The sequence below is a fragment of the Dryobates pubescens genome, chromosome 8 (genome assembly GCF_014839835.1).
Source record: "Dryobates pubescens isolate bDryPub1 chromosome 8, bDryPub1.pri, whole genome shotgun sequence".
In the NCBI taxonomy this organism is placed as follows: Eukaryota; Metazoa; Chordata; class Aves; order Piciformes; family Picidae; genus Dryobates; species Dryobates pubescens.
Genome location: NC_071619.1, coordinates 1,826,971 through 1,839,182, shown reverse-complemented (window position 1 = coordinate 1,839,182; position 12,212 = coordinate 1,826,971). Strand labels below are relative to the sequence as shown.

At 46.2% G+C, this 12,212-nt stretch overlaps 1 protein-coding gene across 1 annotated transcript in view; it reads left to right on the top strand.

Moving 5' to 3' along the window:
• WDR11 (WD repeat domain 11) overlaps positions 1–11,159 on the top strand; it is a 55,802-nt gene extending 44,643 nt beyond the window's left edge. Inside the window, exons 21-29 of the mRNA XM_054163532.1 lie at positions 1,350–1,412; positions 2,586–2,651; positions 3,444–3,615; positions 3,991–4,086; positions 5,403–5,568; positions 5,953–6,050; positions 7,466–7,611; positions 8,351–8,433; positions 10,733–11,159. Of these exons, the coding sequence (XP_054019507.1) occupies positions 1,350–1,412; positions 2,586–2,651; positions 3,444–3,615; positions 3,991–4,086; positions 5,403–5,568; positions 5,953–6,050; positions 7,466–7,611; positions 8,351–8,433; positions 10,733–10,887 (1,045 nt within the window). The 3' untranslated portion in view covers positions 10,888–11,159. The remainder of the gene's footprint in view (positions 1–1,349; positions 1,413–2,585; positions 2,652–3,443; positions 3,616–3,990; positions 4,087–5,402; positions 5,569–5,952; positions 6,051–7,465; positions 7,612–8,350; positions 8,434–10,732) is intronic.
• The last annotated feature ends 1,053 nt before the right edge of the window (positions 11,160–12,212 follow it).

Here is a 12,212-nt window from a genome sequence, read left to right as displayed (position 1 = left end):
TATCTCTCTCTCTATAAAATATTATGACTTTTCTGAGATCCAACATTTTTATTAGTCCTTCAGTGCAAATGACTGTTAGATGCCCAAGGTTCATCTCTCTGAGACAGGCAGAAAGATAATGGCTTCACTAAAACTAACAAATAGAAAAGGTTTGAAGATCAAGCATTTTATTTCTTCTGACATTCATGAGCCCTTGGCTGTTGAAAGCTGCTGTCTGCTTTAAGCTGCTGGCAATAGTTTTATGTCCTGGCCAGGTTATGTTGTTTCAGAGAATAACTGTGTGTTCTCTTCTTTCAAGAAATTAATGTAAGAATGGCCAGAGTTGGTTCCTAAAGGATAACTGGAAGTCTAACAGACCTGTCTTCACTTTTAGTGAGCCATGCTTCACACCACAGTGGGAGCACTTCTCCTTGTCACAGAACCACAGAACGATAGGGGCTGTAAGGGACCTCTGGAGATCATCTAGTCCAACCCCCCTGCCCAAGCAGGATCACCTAGGGCAAGTTGCACAGGACAGCATCCAGGCGAGCTTTGAATGACTCCACCACCTCTCTGGGTAGCCTCTCCCAGTGCTCCACCACCCTCAAAGGAAAGAGGTTCCTCCTCATGTTTAGATGGAACTTCCTATGTTCATGTTTGTGCCCATTACCTCTTGTCCTGTTGCTGGGCACCACTGCAAAAAGACAGTCCCCATCCTCCTGACACCTACCCCTCAGGTATTTATAAGCTTTGCAAAATCCCCCCTCAGTCTTGTCCAGGCTAAAAATCACACAATCACAGAATCAACCAGGTTGGAAAAGACCTCAGAGGTCACCAGGTCCAACCTATTACCTACTACCTAACACCTCATGACAAGCCCCAAGTCCCTCAGCCTTTCTTCACAAGACAGATGTTCTAGTCCCCTAACCATCTCTGTAGCCTTCTGCTGTACCTTTTCCAGCAGTTCCTTGCCCTTCTTGAAATGGGGAGGCCAGAACTGGTTCTCCCTGCCTCTGCCCTGCTGAGGCTCATCTGCAGATGAGGCAGGTGGATGCATTCCATGTACTGTCTGTGGCTAGGCTTTGCCCTTTCCTTTTATTCATTAACCTTGAAACTAATTAAAAGTGAGAAGTGAAAGATTGGTGGCACTGACTCTGAGGTAGAGAGGAAGCAAACCTACTATTTCGTTGGTGGTTTGGAACTAGTAACTAGACAAAGAATATTGCATGGGTGGCTTAGCCTAAGAACATGCAAGGTTGATTGCAGGTATGTGGCTGTGTGTGTTCTTCTGCCAGTAATGCTTTTCCATCTCAGATGATTTTGTCATTTTGCTAATATGGGAAACCTCTTTCTGCATTTTTTTCATCCAGTGATTATCCAGAGAATGAAAATATTAAAAACCTCCTTCAAGAGCAGTTGAATTCATTGTCCAAGTAAGACAATTCCTATTCTTCTTTGAATAAGCTAGGGAGAAGAAGAATTGCCACTAACTGAATTCCTTGATTTGCCTTCTCTGCTAGAGAAGTCCAAACAAAGAATTCAATTAGTGGCAATTCACAGCTTAATGAAGGAATAATGCTCTGTCTTTCTGAAGATAAGCTTGTAATGAGTTCATTTTGATGTTCATGGGCCTCTCCAAGGTGGGGCTTCATTCATTTTGAATAAGCAAAGTTTGTTAAACACTGACTCATCAACATGTTCTTTTTTGAGCATCTGGAAAGCATCATGGAAATCAGTATTGACATTTTAACACCAACAGTGTAGCAGTGACTGACAGCTAGGGACTTAAAGATACCACTTGGCCTAGCTCCTAATTTGTGATTGACCAGTGAGCATTTGTCATTTCCAAGCAGCACTTCAGTGATGTGTAGTTCTTTGTGGAAATCTTTCACTGAATTACAGAACCACAGATTGGGCTGGGTTGGAAGGGACCTCCAAAGGTCATCCAGTCCAACCCCCTCTGCAGCAAGCAGGGGCATCCTCAGCTGGATCAGGCTGTCCAGAGCAAGGTGGCCAGCTGAGGCTCACATTCTTGATCAGTGTCTGCTTTTAGAAAAGCAAAGCCTGTAAAGCAAGCAGCCAAAGCCCTGCACCAAACCTGCTGCACAGCAGAGGGGCACAAAGCCACCTCCCTTTTGCTTTCTTGAAGATAAACTTGGCATGTTTTGATGCAGCCTGAAACATCTGTACAGAAACTGACTTCTGGTGTGTGGATCTCTTGTGCTGGGCACTGCAGAACTGCAGGATTATTCTGATTGAGTTAATCCTGTCATTTGTAGAGCCACTGCAGACTCATGTACAGCTTTGTATACACCCTTGTGGTTGTTCCTTTCACTGCAAGAATAAGGAACTCCTGATGGCCTCGCTGTCTGTGTTTGGTCTGGAGCTCAATCCTATTTGAAGGGATGTGTGCATGCTGTTGTAACGGGTTTGCTAGATGTGTGGTGTGTAGTTTTGGTTGGTTGGGGGTTTTTTAATGTCAGAATAGAAATGGAGTATGTTGGGGGTTTTGTATCAGCAGGTGATTGACCATGTTTGTGTTCAAAGCCAACCAAAATAAGCTGCACTGCAATTTACAGATGATTTGTGGCCTTTTCTCTTTGCAGTGACATAAAGAGACTTTTGCTTGATCCAGATTTTACTCTCTTGCAAAGATGTCTCCTGGTTGCCAGGTAGGAGAGATTCAGGGAGCTTCCTCAAATGTCTCCTAATAAAATGCTGATCCCATTAGTGCACAGGAATGTGCTGAACTGCTCAGTGCAGTTCCTAAGCCATTTTGCCACCCACCTATCAGAGTGTTGCCAGGACCAGGAATGGAAAGGTTGCCTTACTCAAACACTTTTTATTTGCTTGCTGGATGCAGAGAGCTGCCTTCAGTTTTGGTGGTACTTTCCTAAGTGCACTTCTGCTGCCTACATTGCCTTGAGTCATACAATGTCCAAAACTCTGCTTCAGAACTCCACAACACTCCAGAGGTTCTGTGCAGACAGGGCAAGGCCTGTCTTTTATTTCAAATGGATTTGTTCTGTGTTCTGCTGCTGCCTAAACTGTAGCTGAGTTTAACCTGTCTGTATGCAGAGATGCTTTTCAAACTTAGTAACTTTCTTGTAGTTGAAAGGGGATGTTAGTGATTAATAATGAACTAGTTGAAAGGGGATGTTAGTGATTAATAATGAACTAATAATAATGAAATCCCAATTTCCACATCTATTGATGCTGAACATTCATTAAGGGTTTCATTGCTGTTGTAACAGTCTGCTGGCCAGCCTCTTACTTCTCCAGCTTGCCCAATGCCATGCCAGAAGTTTTTTGCCCCATGTAGTTTGTCCCATTGGTGATGCAAAGTATTTGTGGTGCCCACAGGAACACGTGGTCTGGGTGAACAGCTGTTTTAAAGGTGTCATGTTTTGATGGGGCACATGAAAACATGCAGGCATTTCACATCTGGACTTCTGTCTTCTCAGGCTGTATGGAGATGAATCTGAACTGCATTTCTGGACTGTTGCTGCCCACTATTTGCACAGCTTAGCCCAGGAGAAGCCTCCACAGCCAGCAGACACAGCCATCCTGCAAGAACCATTGGTTAATCCCTTGGATATATGCTATGACATACTGTGTGAAAATTCTTACTTCCAGGTATTTCAAGTTGCTCAGAAATACACTTAGTAAGGTTGTGATCAGCACCATAAGCACTCAGCATTTGACACCTTCTGCTCATCTTGCCTCACTCACTTTTTTTCAGTGATACACCTCTCTGGATTAAATCAGTCCCTGTTACTTAAAAATAAGGGGTGCTCTAGAAACTCTCAAGTACTTCTGTCTCTCCTTAAATGCTTGGGTTCATTTCTTATGGTGGTCTGACCTCTCAGCATACTTCTGTCTCTCCTTGAATGCTTGGGTTCATTTCTTATGGTGGTCTGACCTCTCAGCATACTTCTGTCTCTCCTTGAATGCTTGGGTTCATTTCTTATGGTAGTGTGACTTTTCAAACCCTTTTCCTTCCTTGTGCAGAAATTCCAGCTTGAAAGGGTAAATCTTCAGGAAGTGAAGAGGTCAACATATGACCATACCAGGAAATGTGCTGATCAGCTTCTTCTCTTGGGCCAGGTTTGTGGGTAATATTTGGTTTTTTCCTTCTCTTTCTCTCTCCATTTTACCTGCTTGCCCTACTGAAGCAGAGTTTTATCTAACTCATCTGTGGTGTTTCCTCCTGCTAGTCACCCAGTGCATAGTTTTTTGCTGTCTTAATCTGCTATCACACTGCAAACTCTGTGTCATTACCTGGTATATAATAGTGTTTGTTGTTACCTACATCAGGTGATTGGGAGGCCTATAAAAACCTTTCTCTCCATCTTGTGGCTAGGAAAGAAAACTGAACATCTTGAGTATGCCATTGTGGTAGTTTTGAGCTAGGCCCTAACTCAGAGGGGCTGTAACTAGATGATCCTTGGGGTCTCTTCCAACCCTAACAATTCTATGGTTCTATGAATAGGAAGTAATGCAGCCCATAACACCCAGAACATCTATAATTTAGCATCTTTGGGATAAGTCAGGCTGGAGCATGAGGCAGTCTGCACTTGCTGCTCTCATTTTATCTAACACAGGATGTCTGTGAGCTTTTGGCAGATCCTTACTGAGCAGTGAGACTGCCCAGAGCTGCTCGCTGGGACCCTGACAAGAGTACTGTTGCCTTTGTACAGCATATAGCATGCAGTTGTGCTGCATCCACATTCCAAACCCAGCTTTAATACTGGTAGTTTGACCTGAAATGATTTCTGTGCCACTGAGCACCTCAGCATGTCAACAAATGTTAGCAGTGAAAGATGCCAGAAGTGTTTCATCTGTAGCTAGCCTGTGTAGAATGCCACTTCATGGCAGTCAAAAACTGCCCTGCCTGCAGCAGTTCAGAGCCAGGTGTCTGCAGCCAGTGTCCTGAGCCTCACACATCAGGTGCTCAGCGGCAGCTAACCTTTTCAAGGGCTGAGTCCCACCAGTGGATGAATTAATCCCCGAGGCTTGGTTTTAAAGTATCAGCCCTTGGGATCCCAGCCAGTTTCTGCATCCTCACAAATGGATTTCTCCTCTGCTTACATGGAAGGCTTCTCTTCCTTTTTATAACTCTGCAAAATATTATGTAAGCAAGGAAATAAAGATCCTGAATCACATTTTCCTTGGTGCTCCTCTGGGAATGTTAGCCAGTGATTGATGGCCTTCATGATGGGTATTTAAATGCTGTCCTTACTAAGGAGGCCTTTGCAGAAGAGAATCTTCATTATTGCTATGCTGGTAGAGATTTTCTGGTTCAGAGTAACTCTCCTTGTTGCTTGTCCCACATCTTAAAGAAAGGGTCAATATATCAAGACTTGTGTTTCAAAGTGGAAGTATTGATCACAGTTGCAGTTGGTTTATTTTTCTCTTGCCAGACTGACCGAGCAGTGCAACTCTTGTTAGAAACCAGCTCAGAGAATGCACATTACTACTGTGACTCACTCAAAGCCTGCCTGGTCACAACTGTCACCTCATCAGGGCCATCTCAAAGCACCATCAAACTGGTGGCAACCAACATGATAGCCAATGGAAAGCTGGCAGGTGAGACGTGACTCGAGTTTTCCCTTTGCGTCTAAAGTACTTCATCTCATCTTTATTAAGGCTGCTGAGGGAGATGGGAGAGGAGACAATCCTGTTGTAATAGATGGTGCATGTGTTGTAGCATGCCCTACCTGGGGTAGCTGACACAAGAATGATCAGTCAGGTCTAAAGCTCAACTTGTTTTGCTTGGTTTCCATTGGAAAACATAGTTCTAGAGTAATTCTCTGACACCCAGCTTCTGTGGCGAGAAATCAGGGTTTATCATCTCTGTATGCTAAGAAGGATGCAGAGATGCTTTTGCTGGGTACAAGTGTGCTGCTCCATACTTATTTAGCAATCCCTTTCTTCAAAGACCTTTGCTATATTGTGCCTTGTGTCTTGCAGAGGGGGTGCAGCTGCTGTGTCTGATCGATAAGGCTGCCGACGCCTGCCGCTACCTGCAGACCTATGGGGAATGGAATCGTGCAGCCTGGCTTGCAAAGGTAGCACTTCCCACTTTTGAGTCTGCTAACAGAAACGACCTGCTTAGCTAGGAATGCTGATGAGGGTGCTCAGGCTCTCCAGAGTTAAAAGCCTGCAACCTCAGTTTGAAATACCATCGCCAGTTCTTCCTGTGTGGCGAGCTGCACCAAGCCGATCCATTCGGTCACCGTGGGCAGCTTCTTCAGCCTTTTGACTGCAGAGGTCTGCCCTGGTTGTCCAAATGGCAGAAGTGGAGCCTAAACATGGTTGGGGTAGTCTCTGTTCTAATTGTTGAGGAGTGCTTTGTAAAGTTGCATGTGGCTGCAGCAGCACAGAGATCACACTGAACTCCGAAATGCCACTCCTGGAGCGCCTTATCCACGTCAGTCATTAGTGACTGTGTGTGAGCTCCATGTAGCTTGTGTGCTGATTTGGAACTTAGCACCAGCCACATTCCTTTGGGTCAGCTTCTGTTTTGATATGCAGATGTCATTGCAGTAATGGCATGAGTTCTCCAAATTACAATGGACAGCAGTGAGTGAGGATAACGTTTCAGTGTCTCTAAGTTAAGTTTCTGGTATGCCTTCTGGACAAAGTTGGGCTCACGTTTAGTAAATGAGTGCATCCCACTCCTAAGAATAGAGATGTCTTGGCCCTGACTCTTTAGTAAAGGTTAGAGATTTCTCACTTCTTGATACTTGCTGTTTTAGAAAAGTATTGTGGTGAAAATGATGTCTGCAGCACCTATTACAGGAAGGATCTGGAGGTGCTGGAAGGTGTCCAGAGAAGGGCCACGAGGATGAGCAGAGGGCTGGAGCTGCTCTGCTATGAGCACAGACTGAGGGAGTTGGGGCTGTTCAGTCTGGAGAAGAGAAGGCTCCGAGGAGACCTCATTGTGGCCTTCTAGGATCTGAAGGGGGCTACAAGAAAGCTGGGGAGGGACTTTTGAGGGTGTGAGGGAGTGATAGGACTGGGGGGAAATGGAGCAAAACAAGAAATTGGTTGTTAGGAAGTAGTTCTTGCCCATGAGGGTGGTGAGAGCCTGGCACAGGTTGCCCAGGGAGGTGGTGGAAGCCTCATCCCAGGAGGTGTTTGCAGCCAGGCTCGATGTGGCTGTGAGCAACCTGCTGTAGTGTGAGGTTATAGCAGGGGGGTTGGAACTGGCTGCTCCTTGAGGTCCCTTCCAGCCCTGACAGTTCCATGAGGCTATGTTAACCACATGTAAAAGCAGTATTTTTATACCTCTATCTTTCTAACTTTCCTTTCTATTGCATCAGTTCAGGGTATGATGTACACTGCATAGTGAACCTGATACTTTCAGGTGCTTTTACTTCTGCTCCAGTGTGTTTCTCTGAACAAACACACAGACCAGCAGCAGAATGCTCTCTGAGGCTGGCAGCTGGGAATTCACAGGTGGCTTTCCCATCTCCTGAAGGTCCGTTTGAGCTCCGAGGAGTGTGCTGACGTGTTGAAGCGCTGGGTAGATCACCTGTGCTCTCCACAAGTCAACCAGAAGTCCAAAGCCCTTCTTGTCCTCTTGTCACTTGGGTGCTTTACTAAAGTTGCAGAGATGCTGCACAGGTAAAGATGAAGCAGTGCACTCTGTGTTTTATCTTGTCCCAAAGGGCTGTTTAAGCATTTGTGAGTCTGAAGGGGGGGAGGGAGTCTGCAGCTTCTGATGTCTGTTTCTGTTGCAGCCTGTGTGATGAACTTTAACCTCAGCAGTGTGTCGTATTTGTGTGCCAGAGCTGATGGCTTTGTTGCCATTTCCATACCATGGACTGGCACTGGAATTGACTGCAGCCTTTCAGATTGCTGGGGAGCGTGGGCCAAGCAATAGCAATGTACAGGAGCTGTGATTCTTTCTGACTAAGCTGGGCCTTCATCTTGCAAAATTTTTGCATCACTTCCTTGAGTGCAGGAAGGAAGGAGAGATGTAAGAAGCCTGGGGAGAGGGCAGTGCCATACTAATAGATGTGAGGGAAGCATGAGGGAGCACATGAGGATAGAGTGAGGTGTTCTACCCACTGCCTGGGAGCAGGGTAGCAGCAGTCAGTGCTGCTGTGGTGTACAGAGCACCCAAGGTGTATGAAGCATGAAGATGCAGAGAAGCTGTGGTGTGGGAGTGTGACTGTGTCACAGGGGTGGTACAGGTTTCACCCTAATGATGATCTGAAGCCTTCTCTCGATTTGCTGCTCCAGACCTAGGTGCAAAGTCTGTTACAGAAGTCTCTCTGCAAGGGTTTGGATGCACTGCCTTGGAATGCTTTTGTGTTTTCCTCACCTAACAAATGATTGCCTTTTTCTCTCTGTTTCCCAGCATGAGGTACTTTGACAGAGCAGCTTTGTTTGTTGAAGCTTGCCTGAAGTATGGGGCATTTGAAGTTAATGATGATACCAATATCCTTTTTCTGACTTCCTGGCTTGGCATCTAGGTCCTCATACACAGTGAGTATGTGTGAGCCACCCTGAGGTGAACTTGTCTGAGCAGGACCAGGGGTTCCTGTTTTTATTTTCCAGATTGGGTAGGTTGAAGAAATTATCATAGAATCAACCAGGTTGGAAAAGACCTCAGAGATCATCAAGTCCAACCTAGCACCCAGCCCCTCCTGACCACTAAACCATGGCTCCAAGTGCCACCTCCAAGCCTTTTTTGAGCACCTCCAGGGACAGTGACTCCACCACCTCCCTGGGCAGCACATCCCAATGGCCAATCTCTCTTTCTGGGAAGAACTTTCTCCTCACCTCCAGCCTAAACCTCCCCTGGCACAGCTTGAGACTGTGTCCTCTTGTTCTGGTGCTGGTTGCCTGGGAGAAAAGACCAACCCCCACCTGGCTACAACCTCCCTTCAGGTAGCTGTAGAGAGCAAGAAGGTCTCCCCTGAGCCTTCTCTTCTCCAGGCTAAGCAGCCCCAGCTCCCTCAGCCTCTCCTCCCAGGGCTTGTGTGGAAACAAGTGATTTATTTGCATAAATCCATAACATTAACATTTCATTCCCAGAAAGAGTAACTGGCCATTGGGATGTGCTGCCCAGGGAGGTGGTGGAGTCCCTGTCCCTGGAGGTGTTCAACAAAGGCTTGGATGTGGCACTTGGAGCCATGGTTTAGTTGTCAGGAGGTGTTAGGTATTAGGTAATAGGTTGGACTTGATGATCTCTGAGGTCTTTTCCAACCTGATTGGTTCTGTGATTTTATGATTACCTCTTTTCTGGTGCTCTGTGAGGCCACTGTCACTGGAAAGCCAACTAAAAGTGAGAAAAACAAACCTAGGAGAGAGAAGAACAATTGCTAAGCTGCTACTGCTGCCAGCTCTGTAGTGAAACCAATGGGTCTTGAAACACTGGATCTGAGGAAAAGAAGATCCCTTCATTGAATCCCTTTATACACCAGCACTGCTCTAGTGATTGAAGTACTTTATGAGGGAGTCACTTCTGAGGCAGCAAAAGCAAAGAAAATCAAAGGTCAGGATCAGATGAGCTGAAAATGTAAGAAGTATTTCTAAATGTATCTGAAGTGTTGTTCAGCACAGGCTGCAGAGCTGCCCGGCTGTTCTGGGAACTCTGAAAAGTGGCTCTGGTTTTGGTGTTACCAGAGAATCATTGAATGGTTTGGGTTGGAAGGCACCTCCAAAGTCATCCAGTCCGAGCCCCCTGCAGTCAGCAGGGGCATCCTCCATTAGATCAGGTTGCTCAAGGCTTTATCAAGCCTGACCTTGAATATCTCATGGGATGGGGCCTCAGCTACCTCCCTTGGCAACCTATTCCGGTACCCTCATGGTGCAGAGCTTGTTCCTGACATCCAATCTAATTTCAAACCATTTCTCATCACTGCAGGCCTTTGGAAGCAGTCCCTCTGCAGCCTTCTCATAGGCCTCCTTCAGGTACTGGAAGGCAGCTGTACCACAATGAATAGTAATGCACATGTGAGTGACTGGTTATGGTTTATGGAGTCATCACTGATGTCAGCTTGTAAATAAAGAGCCACTAAGTCATCATGTAGATAACTCCAGGCCTCATTTCATGTAGACAACTCTAACAAACAAATCTTTTAGTCTGACTTAGAGTTTCTTAGTTTCTTTTGCAAGTTATGACTTGGTGTTGTGGTAGATTATGGTAGGATGTGGAGGTGCTGGAAGGTGTCCAGAGAAGGGCCATGAGGAGGAGCAGAGGGCTGGAGCTGCTCTGCTGTGAGGACAGACTGAGGGAGTTGGGGCTGTTCAGTCTGGAGAAGAGAAGGCTTCCAGGAGACCTCATTGTGGCCTTCCAGTATCTGAAGGGGGCTGCCAGAAAGCTGGGGAGGGACTTTTGAGGGTGTCAGGGGATGATAGGACTGGGGGGGATGGAGCAACACTAGAAATGGGTAGATTGAGATTGGATGTTGGGAGGGTGGTGAGAGCCTGGCACAGGTTGCCCAGGGAGGTGGTGGAAGCCTCCTGCCTGGAGGTGTTTGCAGCCAGGCTGGATGTGGCTGTGAGCAACCTGCTGCAGTGTGAGGTGTCCCTGCCCATGGCAGGGGGCTTGGAACTGGCTGATCCTTGAGGTCCCTTCCAGCCCTGACAATTCTATGGTAGTAGCTACTTGCACATACCTGAAGTGTGTCTGAGTTCATAGCACTTTGCATATTGCCTAAGAAGTGCTAACATTTGAGTAGTAGAGTTTAGAGCAACTATTCATTTGGGTTTTCCTTAATGCTTCCTTCACATAAATTGATCCATGCTATATATGCAGACTATGCCAGGAGCTTGAAGCTCCTGGGCTTCAAGCAGGGAGCTATTCTTTTTGCCTCAAAAGCAGGAGAAGCTGGCAAAGAGTTACTGACTGAGCTCAAGCAGCCTAAGGAGGAGGTGACACAAGAGTAAGAATTCTCTGTCTGAGGAGACTGGGTTAACTGCCAGCCTGAGGTTCTGCTGTGTGAAGCTGCATTTTGCCCTGGATCACTGCAGCAGCTGATGCCTGTGATTTGAGCAAAGGTGGCTGGATGTGTGTGGAGGAGAGATGAACAGCTGGCTGATGTGTGGGGTGTGCTGCAGTTGTTTTCCCTTTCAGGAGGAAGGAGCCTGTGCCACACAAGAATATTTCCAGCTGTAGCAGGAGTCAGATTTCAACTCCTGCTGAGTTCTCTACATAAAGCTCTCCTGTTCCTTCTCAGCAGTCTTCACAGCTCTTCATTCCTGTTGTATTTATCCTGTACAAATGATGCAGTCTGTACCACAAGAATATACATATGTGTAAAGAATAAATGCAGATCACAAAGCACACTTCTCTTTCCTGGGACGTTGTGTGTTCTCACTCCAGTTCTTCTGTTGGTTTAGAGCAGTTCCCTGGGTTGTCCTTTTCCTTTAGCAGGTTCACTTATGCCTTCCAGAAGTCCTTGTAACCTCTTTTTGTTCAGTGAAAGTGTTGCTGTAGCCTTTGGTACTCGCTCCCTGCTCACCTTAGGGACGAAACTCTGCCTCCTTGTGTCGACTGCTTGATGGGATCAAAGGATGGGAGAAGATCCTACCTCCTGGGCAGCGAGGTAGGCTCCTGCAGCATGCTCAGGAGACTGCTAATGCTGTCTCCACACACAGCTAATGTTTTGTTTGGCATTTGAATCTGTTGGTAAAAATGGGGGTTAGAAAAAAGGCATTTTGCAAAGCTCAAGTCTGGCTCTTTACTTAGATGCTTTCATTACTAACTTGTCTTAAGGTCTGGATACTTAAGGGTGCCAGCAGGTACAACTTTTTCATCTTCATGCCAGTATTTCTGCATTTGAGTGCTTGTTTTTATGGCTGGTTCTTATGTCAGAGACATCTTTCCTGCTTGCCCCTGAGTGACTGAGATTTTCCAGCTGAGGAGCAGATGCTGAGGTTGAATTGCCCTTGCTCAGGGCCTGTGAAAATTAGTGTTGGCTGGGAAAATAGCATTCTTCTTTCTGCCAAGTTGTTGGGGCTACTGAAGTTTAGGACACAGCAATGAAAAGAATCAGATCATGTGCAAGGTCTCTTACTTGAGTGTAATTTGTGGCTTGTCTACTTAAAGTCATAGTGCATTGAGTTCTCCTTATGTTTGGGTATTTGTGGGCACCAATTCCATGCTCTTTCCTAGAGGAGCACCTACCTTGGCACTCCTAACTCCATAAACCACCTACTTCAAGTCTGAAGTAGCATCTCTGAGTAAATTTGAAGGGTTAGGCTTTCCCACC